Consider the following 17,067-nt stretch of genomic DNA (forward strand, 5'->3'; position numbering starts at 1 on the left):
GTTGACAGAGCCTTGCATGTGAACACATCATAAGAGCTAATAATATACAGAACATAAATACCTTTAATAACTCTAACAACATGCTGCTTTTAACCTTTTTTTGCCTTATTATTTACCATAAATAAATTATTTATCTTAAATTATTACAACCTCCTTTTATCGTTGACAATTTTTCCCTTGAGTTCTTTTACCCTGTTTTACCACATATATTTATTAAATTTGTAACCATCGCCTTCTATATTTTCTCTGTACCATTAAACAAAATAAATGCAACACATAATATTTCAATTGTCTGTGGCTTTACTTAGCTTATAATATTGAAACTAGTTAAAATATAACAGCAACCTGTTTGCTCCGTAGAATATCTAAATATTCATTTACACATTCGAACATTTATACCAACCTTGTTCCCTTATCATCCAGGCCCTAAAGAACCATTTACTGTTTAGATATACATCTTAACTATATATTTTCCCGTCATAATCGTGAAGCACACTTTCTCTCTGCATACCGGGTCGGCGCTACTCTGTCCAGTTTGAGACAATCGATTTACAGGCATCAATTTTTCTTGCAAGATCATCTTTCTGGGCCCACTCCGAGGCTTTTCACTCATCACACGATTAACTTCTCCTCAAAGGCATCTGAAATCATTGCATTCCTGGAGGTCAATTACAAATCTCCTTATGACCCTCCACTCCAGCCGTTTTTCAACTTATTTCAAATCTCTTCTCTCCAGCACCTTCCTCCTTGCCTTCTATGGCTTTCTTGGACTAAGAGAAATTACTTCTCCTTCTAATTCATTCGTGGCATCTGGTGATTTAGCCTTTTCAGACCATAAGTTCCTTCCAGACCATTTCAAACTTTATTTCAAACACACCAAAGGTAAGGTCCATATTTAATTTGCATTGCTCGCCACACTCCATCCCTCTCTACGCCTTGGCAGGTACAACTCAACCTCTCTATGCCCGGCAGGATCGATTCATTATTCTCATGCCTATTCCATCTGTCCTACGCCTCGTTTAACTCTATCCATCTCCTTTCACTCCTTCAGCCTCAAATCACTCGTTCTCATGCGTTGTCTGGCTCTCAACATCTTTCCATTCAGTCAGTTTGATCTTCTCGTCTAATTTTCTGATCTCATCACATCTACCATTCACTTATCAATCTCAGATCTTTCCTGCTAACCAACATTCTGTTTATATTCAGCCTCGTCCTCAAGGGGGCAGACTTCTCTAATTCTAACCCTGAGATGTTTATTGAAGCTCATCTTATTATCAGCATCCATGTCTTCTATCGAGGTCCGAGCGCCAAAAGAAAACAAACATCAGCTAATAAACTCCTCTAGTTGCCATCTCTGTGTTTCTTTCATTTGTGAGTCTTTCCAGGTTGAAATGTCTGTTCAACATGTGTTGCGTCATCCTCAAATAACAACCACCTGTTTGACACCTGGTTCCTCAGAGAATGACTGACCTCAGTTATTGAACTCCACACTATTATATTGAACAGACCTCTTTCAATCAGTTATTCAGGTAGACTGACTCAGGATTCATGTAATGAATGTTGGTTCTGAATGACTCTACTAGACCTACAGGTAAATTATTAGCTATGTAGTGATGTGATTTCTACCAGGAACAGTGACTGATCTGGTTAGTCTAGTTAGTCTGGGACTGATATTATTTTGAACACAACTGAACATGCAGATTTTATATCTTTTTTAACCTTGTTTAGTTTTTAGATTTTAGTGTTTTTCTCAGTGGTATAAAACACATTCTTGCATATACAATAATACAAACATTATCTGTATTTTGTTCAATTATGTTTTTATTTTCTATTAATTTATTTTTATTGCTTCACGCAGATTACTTCAATGTGACACAGTAACGTTACTAGCGGCGCTGCTCACTACACTGACGGCTGGAGGCGAGGCGTCAAGCCATCAAAGCTCCAGCCATCAGTGGGTCCATGGAAACACAGCAGGTTCTGTACCGAGTGGAGCGGAGTCGGCTAAGTCAGTGGAAAAGGTAATCCCCATTCCAACATCCACACCAACGGTACCAGGTGACCCAGTAAGATAGCAGGGCAGGAACAAAACAGGGCCGTGTTAATGAACCCGTCCCCCTTAAAACTGGGCCTGGAGGTGCTGTTTTGGTGACCCCATTAAACCCATTCTGATGTTGATCATGTTTGTGTTCTAAACCACTATTTAAAGAACATTTCCAGAAAAAATAAAGTTTCACATAATTCAAATATTACATATTTTTACCCCAAATAGGCTTATTAAAAATAATAATATAACTTTATGGTTAAAGACAACAGAGTTTTATCCTCTAGATCCAGGCGTCACTGAGTTATTTTATCTCTTTGAAGAGTGATAAATTCATAGCAGTTTTACCTCTTTTCCTGTTTTCTCTGATGATATTCTTTCCATAATTACCATCATTTGTCTTAACAGCTGAGTATACAGCACACGGGTCACTTCCTGCAAAATAAACACAAACGTGCATTAAAAGTTTCCTTATTAGGGTAATGGAAAACATTTTTCACACAGTTATTAAGAAGACTTGATGAACACGTGCAAATTATCACAGTTTTTTTTCTTTAACACGTTCTTGGCCATCTACTATATATAAGCAATGGAAATTAATCTAAAACTTGAAAACTCAAACCACAAACTTCCCCACTCTATTTTATTCTTGACAGCTCATCACAAAGAAGGAACTAAACAGCTTCTCAACGCTTGAAGGAGACAACAGCTACACAGACCCGACCACAATGAGAGATCTGACCGGTTTCAGCCTGCTGGTACCAACAAGAAGCGGTTCTTTTTATATTTGTTCATCTCTCAGGAACGCATACTGACAATATCATTGCTAAAGCTACAGAACAACAAATAGCTCTAACTCACCTTAACACAAAGGTCATGATGATGTTTTTGGATTTCAGCTCAGCCTTCACCTGCATCACCTCAGATAGACTGGCTAATAAGCTAGATGCTCTGCTGAGCACGTGCTACTGCTGTGACCTTTGACTCCTGATAAAGGATTTCTTCATTAATCAACTTCAGCATTTCAGGCTGGGTAACCAGACCTCATTAAACATCATCCTCAGCCTCATCCTCCACTTCCCAACGTGTCAAATCCAAAATGTTAAATTATAGCCAATGACTAAGAATCGGCTGCTTTAATAATGTGGTTTTCTCCTCATCTTCAAGCATATTCTGTCATGTTTGGATTTATTCAAATTAACAGCTTTTGTCCAGCTTTCAGGGTGATTCTAACAAAACTTTGAAGCCTGTTTTCTCCTTAAAGTGCCAACATTCAAATGGTCATTTCTCCTTCAATTGTTTTTCCATTTCCACAAGTTTGACATCATTGGAAAGCTTAGATTCCACTCTTTCAGGATCTGTAAATAACTCAAAGTGACCCCAGGTCAAGGGTAGACTGCAGGTAGACTTGTTCCTGGTTTTGCAACTCGAAGAAACACAGGAAGCAGGTAATAAAGTAACAGAATAATCCAGCAGAGAACAAACAGAGACCATGGACTTAAATACAGCAGGAATGACACTGAAATAACTGAGTGCTCAAAGTCCCACAGCAGCACAGAGCTCTGGAGGCCACCAGTGGCAACAAAGCTTAGGAGGCTGGAGACGACGATGCAGGAGCCTTGGAGATGGTAACCCATGGAGGAGCTCAGGAACAGGAACATGCTGCTGGTCCACCTTCCCTCTCTCATCAGAGAACTTGGAGCACGAGGCAGCAGCAGCTTGAGATGAGGAGCAGGCTCTGGTGCTCTCAAGCAGCGTGGAGACCTTGGGGCTCGGAGGTAACTTAAAGCAGGCTTTGGGAAAGCAAAGAGAACATCTGGCTCAGACACTGAATGCACATCCAAATGAGGAGCGTCATCCATCGACAGCACAGTTATGAGTTGGCTCCATTGCTTAAAGCCCACGCTGGAGCCAGGGAGCAGCCTGTGGCCGTGTCCCTCAGGACCCTGCCAACCCTTGTGGAAGAAATGTGAGGCGTCAGGCTCAGAGGCTTCCTGCAAGATGCTGTGTGTTTCGGTGTCCCTGGCATCAAGATGGTGGTCTGCTCTGAGGAGAGGGGGAGGTGCTGCAGCATCATGGACTTCTTCCAGGGAGAAGGATCGCCAGCCTTGAGCCCCAGAAAAACAATCCCTGCTCCACCACATCCTCACCATGGAATATTTTCCTCTCTACCTCTTGTCAGAAGTACTAAAACAGAAGTTATCTCAACTTCTGTTGCTTGGTCCTTTCTCTGGCTGGATTCTGCTGTCATGTTTGGGGTTGGTTGAGGAGCAGCAACAGGACATCAGCAGATGCATGATGGAACAAGAGATATTCAGTAAACAAACTGAGGAACTTACAAAACTCAAAGAAACACAGCAGAAGAATCCACCAGGGAACAAACAGAAACCAGGAACTTAAATACATCAGGGATGAAACAGAAATCAAGTTCAATCAACACAACAGAAAACAGCTGAGATTCGTGACCTTCTCAACCTTTATGTTGTGACCTTTGAGAGTCTGTTTCATGATGTTTCCACGTCTCATTTGCTGTTTTCTCACATCTGTAACATGTGTAGATGGCATGGCATATTCAGTCATTTTAACTGCAGGAACATCAATTTTATTCTCTCATGTTTCAAGTATTCTTATTTTGTATGAAAAACTGAGAAAAAACTGAAGAAAGTGCAATAAAAGAGCATCTTTCCAAAAGGAGCAAGCTGTGAGAGAGCAGCTGTAAAGGACCAGTTTTACCTGGACTCTTTGACTTCTTCTTCTTGGTTCTGATGTTGATCTCTCCATAGCTGACATCCTTCGTTCTCACTGCCGAGTAGACTGGAGTCTGGTCACTTTCTACAACAATAGTAATAAGTATTACATTAATTAGTTTACAATTAAAAAGATGAAACAAAGGGAAATGAGCATAGTCTTGATCACCACTGTTTACACACCACCAAAGGTCCAGTTATCACTGGAGGAGCTACATAAACCCATCAGCAGCTTGTTTAATGTGTAACCAGCAGGAGATGTGATCGTAGCAGGAGACTTTAATCATGCAAAGCTTAGAGCTGTGCTTTTCAAAAGTTAATGAAGATTTCCCAACCTGAGGACACAACACTGTCAGGTTCTCCAGAGGTTCAATGTACCAAGTTTTAAGGTTTTTATAAAGTTCTGTGGTTTAAAATTAACGTGTAAATGTTTCCACTAGCGAGCCGCTTCTGTTCTCAGTGAGCTTGTAGTTCCTCTCAGAGCAGTGGGCTCCATCAGTCCATCAGTCTCCAGGGGAAACGACTGAGAAGGTCAGCTTGGAAGGTCAGTCTGTCCCCAGACTGGATTCAGACTGGGGACAGTCATGTGACCATAACTCATAACCCAGTGCTATAGTATATGTCATGTAAAATGTATATACTACAAGCACACACTGCAGCAGGGATTTTAGACCACTCCTCCATAAGATCTTCTCCAGATCCTTCAGGTTTCGCTGGACAACACGTCCCAACCAGATGTTTCTGACATTTCTTCTTTCAATGATTTATTGCTTATTCTGAGCCAGTCTGAATATCAAGGGAAACATTGATCGAGACCAAGTAGGATTGTGTGTGACTGAATAAGGAAGAATGTTTTATAAAATAAAATGATAAAGTTGTCTGACAATTATAAAACTGTATGACTGCGACAACATAACCTATCGCCTATAAACAAAATCTGTCTACATAAGTCTTTTTGTATGAAATAAATATAAACTTGTGGGTTTTCCTGTCAGGGTTTTAGGCAGTCATCCAGTTACATCTGCTACTGAATATTTCTGAAGTGTTTCAATACATTGGATGTGTCATGATCTGCTTCTATTCGGGGTTTTTGAGTTTTGTTACTTATCTTCACTGCCATGTTCTGCAGTTGCTTTATTTCAGTTTATTTATGAGATTCATTCTGTTGTTAAGGTTGGTTGTTGCTTCCATGGTTAGATGTGTTAGTTTATATTTGACTTGTAGACCTGGTTCCCGCTTGTTAATGTTCTTTAGTGAGTTGCTTCAGTTCATTTAGATGTTTTCTGTTACCTCCCTGCGCTCCTGCTAATCAGTGTTAATAAGTGATTCTCTCCCAGTATTCTTCAGCTCCCTTCCACCAGCAGCTCCTGATTCTCTTCCTGATTAGTCTCCTCAGTTCATTGGTCCATTCTTCACCTCCCACAGTATTTATCCTCTCTAATTTTCATTGGTTGCCACTGGTTCGTTCTGATTTTCACCCTGATGTCTACCCTGTAACTTCTCTGATTGCTACCTGGTTCTTAGTGTGTTTTCCTGCCTGGATCTACATTACCTACCTGTTGCTCAGCAACGTGCTGTTTGAAGTCTGGCTTAAGATTTATAATTAAAACTATTTTCAACTCAGCATTATGCTCCTCGGCTCCTCTCTGCATATGGATCAAACAACCTTAACAATCCATGACAGGATGACTGTGTGTCAGTTCAGTCAATGGTTTAAAGGGTCTATTGTTTTACCCAGAGGAATATAGACTGGTTTTACTGGTTAATTGTGTTTTTTGTTTTATCTGTTACTTTTTTATTTTCATTCAGTCTAATTTTTACTACTTTGTTGTCAACCGACAACAAAGTAGTAAAAAGTAGAATTTGTGTTTTGAGTTTAAAATCTGTTTATCTGAAATAATAATCTGTATTATTGTTATCTTTAGGATGTATGAGTGCTTTGTATTTTGCTGTTTGAAAATGCCAATATTCTTGTTATAAAGCTCTTAAAAATAAATAATAAAAAACATTACAAAAAATAAGGAATCGATCAATTGCAGATGAGTGATAATGTTGTAATTAAAAATTATTTATTCTTTGCATATATCACTGTATTGTTTGTAGGTTCGTTATATAAGAATTTTCACATTCAATTTAAGTCTAATAAATTTACTTGAAAGAGAAATCTTTAGACCTTTGAGATGTACTTCTTTATATTTCTCAAGAAGGGTAAAACAGAAATGTTGTCATTATTTTTAATCACCCTTTTTTCTATAAATCTCATTAACATTTCTTCTTACTGGACCCGATACATTATTAAATGTTGTCTTAAGTTGTTGTTACATTTCTTGTGGATAAATCCACTGACACTCAGGGATCTTTTCATGATTTGAGTTTTGTTTTGAAATTTGCCTCTGATCATTGTTTGTGTTCTCCAGGTGGTTTTTACTTATTCTTGTATTTCTGTTTATGGTGCATTTTATTTCTGTTGGTTCTGGAAGATTTGTCTTTTTTATTGTGTCTTTGAATGTCAATTCAGGGCATTCATGATCTTGTTGTTCCTCCCTGCCACAGTCACTTTGTAATCAGCTTCATCCGGTCCACCTGTTCATGCTATCAGTGTGTCTTTTCATCTGTGTCATCTCCCATATTTATTCTGCTGTTCTGTTTACTCCTCACTGGATTATACTGCTCACTTTATGCCAAGTATGTCCATGAACACAGACCTTCTTCTATGTAAAAAGTTCAATATGGCTGAAATTGTGTTCAGATGTCATTTCACTGTTTAATAACACCGTTTGGTGAGAAGCAGATAATTTCCCAGGTAATTTATTGATGTCAAAGTCACATTTTAACAGGAACTCAATTTCTCCCACTTTGCTGAATACCAGAGTGGGGAGAGCAAACTAAACCTCATGACTTCTTTTAAGAAAATATTGAAGCCATTTAAGTTTTAAAACACCATTCCTTTTTTTATAATCTGTTGCCTTAATTCCTCCATTTTCATTATTTCAAATATATTTCCTTTTTTGATGTATTTGACCAGATGAAGATAAAATTTAATGAGGTAATTTCCCAACAATACATTTGACAAAATCAAATGAAAATAGTCCTTGTTATGATTCTGCACTGGTTGTCTGCATCATCTCTGTCTTCCTGCTCTGTGCTGCAGCTTTTAGGAGGATTGTTTACACCTGCTTGTTTACATCTGTTTTTGGACAGTGTGGTAAGGTGTATTCGTCACTTCCTGTTTTCACTGTTGCACTTGGTGGATTGTTTGGTGTGTGAAGCTCTCTCGTTTGATCTGATTTCTCTCTAATGTGATATCTCTGACCTGTTCTAATACATAAGCACGTTAAAACACAAACTTTCTGTTGCTGTTTTTAACGTTTGGGGACTCTCCATGTCTTACACGGTTTTTCTAGAAGTAGTAAAGGGTCGCTAGCTTAGCGTTAGCGTTAGCTCCACCATGGCTACCCGTTCTGCTGTTTCTCTCTCTGAGTCTTCTCCTCTCTCCTGCTCTCTGTGTCAGATGTTCAGTTACTCCTCTGCCTCCTTTAGTGATAATGGTACGTGTAATAAATGTAGCATTTTTGTAGCTTTGGAGGCGAGGGTGTCGGAATTGGAGGCCCGGCTCCGCGCTGTTGAAAAACCAGCAGATAGCCGAGGCCCCTTAGCCAGCGCAGAGCCACCAAGGGTAGCTCCCCATAGCAGTCCTCCAGCAGAGCCCGCGCAGCCGGGTCCTCAGGTTGGCTGGGTGACGGTACGTAGAAAGCATAGTCCTAGATCCCAGCCCACAGGTCACCATCCAACCCGTCTGCGTTTCTAACAGATTTTCCCCGCTCAGCGACACACCCGCTGAGAAGCCAACTCTGGTAATTGGCAGCTCCATAGTCAGAAACGTGGCATTAGAGACACCAGCGACCATAGTCAAATGTCTGCCAGGGGCCAGAACGGGCGACATCAAATCCTACCTGAAACTGCTGGCTAAGGATCAGCGTAAATACAGTAAGATTGTAATTCACGCTGGCGGTAATGACACCCGGTTACGTCAATCGGAGGTCACCAAAGTTAGTGTTGCTTCGTTGTGTAAGTTTGCCAAAACAATGTCGGACTCCGTAATTTTCTCTGGTCCCCTCCCCGATCTGACCAGTAACGACATGTTTAGCCGCATGCTGTCATTCAACCGCTGGCTGTCTAGGTGGTGTCCAGAAAACGATGTGGGTTACATTGATAACTGGCGAACATTTTAGGGAAAACCTGGTCTGATCCAGAGAGACGGCATCCATCGCACTTGGGATGGAGCAGCTCTTCTTTCTAGGAATCTGGCTGAATTTATTAGTTCTCCAAAACTCTGACAACCCAGGGTTCAGACCAGGAAGAAGGGTCGTAGTTTAACACTCCTCTCTGCAACTTCTGTACTGCTACCCACCCATTACCCTATTAAGACAGTGTCTCGCCCACGGCCAAAATTTAATAGATTAAAAAATAATCTAAAAGGAGGAAATCTGAAAAATCTCATAAAAATAAACACAACTCAGACTAAAAAGAAAAATAAAACAATTAAGTGTGGCTTACTGAACATAAGATCTCTCTCTTCAAAGACTTTGCTAGTTAGTGACCTGATTTGTGATAATCAGATTGATTTATTTTGCCTCACAGAAACCTGGCTGCAGCAAGAGGATTATGTTACTATTGTGATGGAAATTCTTTTAAAAACATTTCACAGTGTATGACCTTTGGGTTACCTCACTCCCCTGAACTTCTGTGTTATTGGAGAAAGCTGTAAAAGTCATTATCAGAAGTTTAATGGTTAAGGCCATTTTTTAGGGTGATGCCTTTGGGAGAGTAGATGGTTGTTCCTAGGTAACCTTGTCACCTTTGAACCCGAGAAGGGTCTAGGGTCGTAAAACACAGACTCTTTGCAGTTGAGATAACACTGTCATGTTCTGGTATAAATACTGTGTGTAAATGTTGATAGGGGCTCTGTTCAACTGACTTGCTTGGTGACAGAGTCATTCAAACGCTGAATGCCTTTGAATAAAACTTATAAAGACAAAGTCCGGATTTTCTCTTGTTATGAGTCAACTTCTACCCACTTTGATAAGAAAATTCCACAACACTATAAATGAGTCAACTCCTACTAATTATTAAAATTTTCACATTCCTCGAAATACTGGGCGAGGAGGAGGAGTAGCAACCATCTTTCAGTCCGATTTATTGATTAGTCCCAGACCAATCAATAGCTACGACTCTTTTGAATATTTAATCCTTAGTTTTCCTCATCCAAATTGCAAAGCACTAAAACCACTTCTATTTGTTGTTTTGTACCATCCACCAGGCCCTTACTCTCAATTTTTAAATCAGTTTTCAGACCTTTTATCTGATTTAGTGTTAAATACAGATAAAGTTATTATAGTGGGGGATTTTAACATTCATGTTGACACTGAAAGTGATAGCCTAAATATAGCCTTTAATGCCATCTTAGACTCAATTCGCTTTGCTCAAAACATTAACAAACCTACCCACCTTTGTCTTCATTCTCTGGACCTTGTGCTGACATATGGCATTGAGTCATAACAATACTTTCTCATAACCCTGTCTTGTCTGACCATTTCTTAATAACCTTTGAGTTTAATTTAACTGAGTACTCCACACCTGAAAGAAAATTTCATTATAGTAGATCATTATCAGATGATGCTGTAACAACCTTTAAAGAATCTGTTCCACTTTTAATTCCCTCATTATCACAGAAAAACACAGTGGAGGGCAATAATTCGGTTTCTGCCCCTTCACAAATTGATTCTCTTGTTCATAGTGTTACTTCATCATTGCGTGGTGCATTAGACAATGCAGCCCGCTTGAAAAAGAAGGTAATTATTCATAGGAGGCAGGCTCCTTGGTGTAATTCAGAGCTGCGTACTTTAAAGCACAATGTTAGAAAATTGGAGAGAAAATGGCGCTCTACACACCTAGAGGATTCCTACTTAATCTGGAAAAATAACCTACTGTTGTATAAAAAGACACTTCCCCAAGCCAGAACAGCTTATTTCTCATCATTAATAGAAGAGAACAAGAATAATCCTAGGTTTCTCTTTAGTACAGTTGCTAAACTTACACAGTCATAGCTCTGTTGAACCATCCATTCCCTTAGCTCTTAGCAGTCATGACTTTATGGGATTCTTTTTAAATAAAATAGATTCTATTAAAAAGGAAATCTTTGACATACTCCTGAAGATGATTACGTCATCCTCAGCAAGTGAGACAACATTGGAAGTAACTGTAGAACCTGATCTGTCTTTGATCCTGTGGAGCTTCCTGAGTTATCAGAAATATTAGCTTCATCTAAACCTTCACCTTGTATGTTAGACCCAATCCCAACCAAATTATTTAAGGAAGTGTTCCCTCTGATTACCAGCCCCATTCTAGATATGATTAATCTATCCTTAGTAAATGGATATGTACCACAGGCTTTTAAGGTAGCTGTAATTAAACCTTTACTTAAGAAACCTTCGCTTGATTGAGATGACTTGAAAAATTCCAGACCTATATCCAATCTTCCATTCTTATCTAAAATTCTTGAGAAAATAGTTCCGAATCAAATGTGTGAGCATTTACACAGCAATGACCTGTTTGAAGAGTTTCAGTCAGGCTTCAGAGCTCATCATAGCACTGTGTTGGGACCCACAGCCATGGATTTCAACATTAAACTCCGGTACGAACTCTTCTGGAACTTTTCAAAATAGCTGTTGCTACATCCGCTCTCTTCCACAACGGTGTTCATCGGGATAGGAGGGGGACAAAGCGCGGTAATGTGTCTTTGCTGGCAAACAGACAAACTCTTCAACTGGATCCAAGAGTGTCATACAATCATCGATCATATGCACAAGTTAAGTATGAGTGAAGCACTGTTTGTGTACCCAGTGATTTCTTTCATAAAGAGGGGAAATTAAGGTATAAGCATTGCTGACATGAATGCTGTAGGAGCAAACGGTGTTCCAGAGAAACCCCTGCAAAGACGCAGTCTCCCAGTCTGGAAGGAAGACAGCAGAGACCGCAGCGGACAGGACGGGCCGCCCAGCTACAGCTCCGGAGCTAACCCTTCTGTTCACAGAACGAACGCACCTTCAACCCCCGAGGTTAGCTGAAGCTAACCGCTTGTTGACTGTGGACGTTTCTTCAAATTTCGCCCCTTGGACAACATTTCCTCACCATGGTCAGAGGTTAGGTTTGGGCAGAATAACAGTTAGGATGAAATTATCTGAATGTTTTCATTTTATGAAGTTTGGTTTTGTTTGTGTTGAACTCAGCTATCTTGGTGCTAGCAGGCTATCTGCAGCACACGTGCTCAGGTTGTGTTCTTTGTTTGTGTTTTTAAGTTAAGTCAAACTTTATTTAAAGGGTGATTTTAAACACAGAAGATTGCTCATAACGCGCCGTCTGCCCTTATGCATTTTAACCCTTTTATTAACGGTAATCTTAAAGGTGTGTGTTTGATTCTGGTGCTAAATAATATTTACCCAGAAAGGTTGTTAGTCTTCAATCCAGTAAATAATAGTCCCTAAACATCATTTACTAGATTTGATAACTAAGTAAACACCATTAAGCCCCATTTCTCCAGAAAGATTTGGCTCGTTTCCAAAATACTCAATATTTCTTCAAATATTATTTCAATAAATAAAGGCAGCTAATTAGACACCATTGAAAATTAGTCATCCAGAAGGTTGGTTTTATTCAACAGATCATTATTTAAAACATTATTTTATTAAAATAATATTTTATCTGATTTTGCATTGTAAAGGGTTGTCTAACGTTTGCTGATTATTGTCTAAGTTAGTTCCAAGACTAACTTAACTTCACTTCCAGATTCTTCAAGATAATCCTTGGTTCTCAAACATAAACATTGCATGGTAATGTTGCATCACTCTTTTGGTCATGATTTTTAACCATCTTTAATCAACTTGTTTATATTGTACATAGTCCATTAGTCTTAATTATTCTTTAATTCTGCTTGGTAGTTTAGTTGGATTGTTTTAGCAAAGTAAAGAGTTTGTTGATTGAAATATGTTTGACTTTGAGTTGACTTATTTTTGTTAATAAATTCTTGTATTTTAAGAAATTGTGTGAATTCATTCCATATATGTGCAGAGTTTATGCTGTTCAATAATGTCAGAGCTCGTCTCACATCTTTCTATTTTGTCCTAATACCATCACCTTACTGGGCTGGTATTCACAGGACAACCCTTAACAGACCCAAATATTATTTAATAAAATATTAATATATTAATATTAAATATTAAATAATATTCTCAGATGAATAATCACAACACCTGAAACAGCTCTGTTGAAAGTCACTAATGATATTCTTATGGCCTCAGATAATGGACCTGTGTCTGTTCTGGTTCTGTTAGATCTCAGTGCTGCATTTGATACAGTCGATCATAATATTCTCTTGAAAAGGCTGGAATATGCTGTAGGGATCAGGGGAACAGCGCTAGGCTGGTTTAAATCTTATCTGTCTGACAGTTTCCAGTTTGTTCATGTAAATGATAAATCATCTTTAAACTCCAGGGTTAATTGTGGAGTACCACAGGGTTCAGTACTTTGGCCAATTCTCTTTACTATATACATGCTTCCAATAGGTCAAATTATCAGGCAGCATAGGATAAATTTTCACTGTTATGCTGATGATACTCAGCTTTACTTATCCATAAATCCTGATGAGCCCAACCAGTTAGATAGACTACAAGCATGTCTTGAAGATATAAAAACTTGGATGACTTTAAATTTTCTGCTTCTAAATTCAGACAAGACAGAAGTTGTCGTCTTTGGACTGGAGTCTTTAAAAAAGAAACTGCTTAGTCAATCACTTAACCTGGATGGCATTAAATTGACCTCCGGTAATAAAGTAAAAAACCTTGGTGTTATCTTTGACTAGGACATGTCATTTAAATCGCATATTTAACAGGTTTCTAGAATTTCCTTCTTTCACCTCCGGAACATTGCCAAAATTAGAAATATCTTGTCCAGGAGTGGCGCTGAAAAACTAGTCCATGCATTTGTTACTTTAAGGCTGGACTATTGTAATTCTTTTCTATCAGGATGTCCACAAAATGCAGTTAAAAGCCTTCAGCTGATTCAAAATGCTGCAGCAAGAGTTCTGATGAAAATTAAAAAGAGAGACCATATTTCTCCTATTTTAGCTTCCCTTCATTGGCTCCCTGTTAAATCCAGAATAGAATTTAAAATTCTCCTCCTCACATATAAAGCCCTTAATGATCTAGCTCCATCATACATCAGAGATCTGATTGTTCCATATGTTCCTAACAGAGCACTTCGTTCTCAGACTGCAGGTTTACTGGTGGTTCCTAGAGTCTCTAGAAGTAGAATGGGAGGCAGATCCTTTAGTTATCAGACTCCTCTCCTGTGGAACCAGCTCCCAGTTTTAGTCCGTGAGGCAGACACCCTGTCTACTTTTAAGGCTAGGCTTAAAACTTTCCTTTTTGATAAAGCTTATAGTTAGAGTGGCTTAGGTTATCCTGAGCTATCTCTGTAGTTATGCTGCTATAGGCTTAGGCTCCTGGAGGACATAATGACCACTTTCACCCTCTTCGCTACATTCTCACACTACTCTCCAATTTTGCATTATTTGCTGTTATTTCAGCTTTTAACTTTATGTTCTCTCTTTTCTCTTTCTAGAAGCTACACCTGGCCTGGCTCTGTGTCTACCTGTGACACCTTCATGGTGAGGGGCATCGTCCAAGCTTCAGCTGGCAACAACTTAATGCTCACCTTCTACCGATGATCCACATAGCCCTGTCTTTTAGTGTTTAACCCTTTCTCTCTCCTAGACATGGCTACTGACTGAGCTTTTACTGTAACTAATTATATGTGCTCTCTTTCAGACTCTAACCTTGAAAACTGGCTCAGAGTTTATCTGTTCTTTCTTTCTAGGTGAAACGACTAAAGGAGCTACATCCATTAACATTTACTTTTCCTTCCCGTAGAAAGTACTCCTGGATCAGTGCTTCTTTGTTCTCTTTGTGTCTCTGCTCTGTTCTCTCAAACCCCCAGTCAGTCGTGGCAGATGGCCGCTCACACTGAGCCTGGTTCTGGTTCTGCTGGAGTTTTCTTCCTGTTAAAAGGGAGTTTTTCCTCTTCACTGTCGCTACATGCATGCTCAGTATGAGGGATTGCTGCAAAGTCAACACCAGTGACTGTCCACTGTCTCTACATGCTCATCCAGGAGGAGTGAATGCTGCAAGTCACTGACTGGATGCAATCTGCTGGGTTTCCTTAGATAGAAAAACTTTTTATCCAATTTGAATAAAAAGCTAACTCTGACTGCACTGTTCAATGGTTAGTTGTTAATTGAAATACATGTGGCTGACTTGAAATCTACAGGTCCTTCTCAAAATATTAGCATATTGTGATAAAGTTCATTATTTTCCATAATGTATTGATAAAAATTTAACATTCATATATTTTAGATTCATTGCACACTAACTGAAATATTTAAGGTCTTTTATTGTCTTAATACGGATGATTTTGGCATACAGCTCATGAAAACCCAAAATTCCTATCTCACAAAATTAGCATATCATTAAAAGGGTCTCTAAACGAGCTATGAACCTAATCATCTGAATCAACAAGTTAACTCTAAACACCTGCAAAAGATTCCTGAGGCCTTTAAAACTCCCAGCCTGGTTCATCACTCAAAACCCCAATCATGGGTAAGACTGCCGACCTGACTGCTGTCCAGAAGGCCACTATTGACACCCTCAAGCAAGAGGGTAAGACACAGAAAGAAATTTCTGAACGAATAGGCTGTTCCCAGAGTGCTGTATCAAGGCACCTCAGTGGGAAGTCTGTGGGAAGGAAAAAGTGTGGCAGAAAACGCTGCACAACGAGAAGAGGTGACCGGACCCTGAGGAAGATTGTGGAGAAGTGCCGATTCCAGACCTTGGGGGACCTGCGGAAGCAGTAGACTGAGTCTGGAGTAGAAACATCCAGAGCCACCGTGCACAGGCGTGTGCAGGAAATGGACTACAGGTGCCGCATTCCCCAGGTCAAGCCACTTTTGAACCAGAAACAGCGGCAGAAGCGCCTGACCTGGGCTACAGAGAAGCAGCACTGGACTGTTGCTCAGTGGTCCAAAGTACTTTTTTCGGATGAAAGCTAATTCTGCATGTCATTCGGAAATCAAGGTGCCAGAGTCTGGAGGAAGACTGGGGAGAAGGAAATGCCAAAATGCCAGAAGTCCAGTGTCAAGTACCCACAGTCAGTGATGGTCTGGGGTGCCGTGTCAGCTGCTGGTGTTGGTCCACTGTGTTTTATCAAGGGCAGGGTCAATGCAGCTAGCTATCAGGAGATTTTGGAGCACTTCATGCTTCCATCTGCTGAAAAGCTTTATGGAGATGAATATTTCATTTTTCAGCACGACCTGGATGAGCTAAAGGCCGCTATCGAAGCATCCTGGGCCTCCATAAGACCTCAGCAGTGCCACAGGCTGATTGCCTCCATGCCACGCCGCATTGAAGCAGTCATTTCTGCAAAAGGATTCCTGACCAAGTATTCAGTGCATAACTGTACATTATTATTTGAAGGTTGACGTTTTTTGTATTAAAAACACTTTTCTTTTATTGGTCGGATGAAATATGCTAATTTTGTGAGATAGGAATTTTGGGTTTTCATGAGCTGTATGCCAAAATCATCCGTATTAAGACAATAAAAGACCTGAAATATTTCAGTTAGTGTGCAATGAATCTAAAATATATGAATGTTAAATTTTCATCATGACATTATGGAAAATAATGAACTTTATCACAATATGCTAATATTTTGAGAAGGACCTGTATATAATTCGATTGAATTGACTTAGCCCATTTTAAAGTTACCCACCTTTTACACAATGCAACAGGAAACAACACTCTCCAATTATTTTTACCTCCATCTTCTTCCCTCCGTGTTGGATGGAGTAAGGGGGAGTCAGGTTTAGCCTAAACCGGCTCAGTTATGGTTGAGGTCCAAACACACCCTCCATTTCTGCTACCCTTATGACCCCTTCTCTTTTCCAATGGTTATAATCAGTCTGACAGAGAGAGGTATTCCAATCCTTGTGGTTTTTAGTATAACAATTGTGCAGACGGTCGCATGATCGTATGACACTCTTGGATCCAGTTTGAAGAGTTATGTCTGCTTGCCAGCAAAAAGACACTAGCACGCTGTGTGTGTCTCTCCTTCCAGCTCCGCTCAGGACCTCCGTGGAAGAGGTCAGGAAAGTGTGCTTTTTATTCA

The 17,067-nt window shown here is 39.7% G+C and overlaps 1 protein-coding gene across 1 annotated transcript in view; it reads right to left on the minus strand.

Annotated features, from left to right (window-relative positions):
• Window positions 1-17,067, minus strand: part of LOC124881320 (advanced glycosylation end product-specific receptor-like) — a 51,434-nt gene that overhangs the window by 6,937 nt on the left and 27,430 nt on the right. Inside the window, exons 7-8 of the mRNA XM_047386884.1 lie at window positions 4,778-4,876; window positions 2,393-2,479 (exon numbers count right to left, since the gene is read on the minus strand). Of these exons, the coding sequence (XP_047242840.1) occupies window positions 2,393-2,479; window positions 4,778-4,876 (186 nt within the window). The remainder of the gene's footprint in view (window positions 1-2,392; window positions 2,480-4,777; window positions 4,877-17,067) is intronic.

The sequence above is a fragment of the Girardinichthys multiradiatus genome, chromosome 14 (genome assembly GCF_021462225.1).
Source record: "Girardinichthys multiradiatus isolate DD_20200921_A chromosome 14, DD_fGirMul_XY1, whole genome shotgun sequence".
Lineage (NCBI taxonomy): Eukaryota > Metazoa > Chordata > Actinopteri > Cyprinodontiformes > Goodeidae > Girardinichthys > Girardinichthys multiradiatus.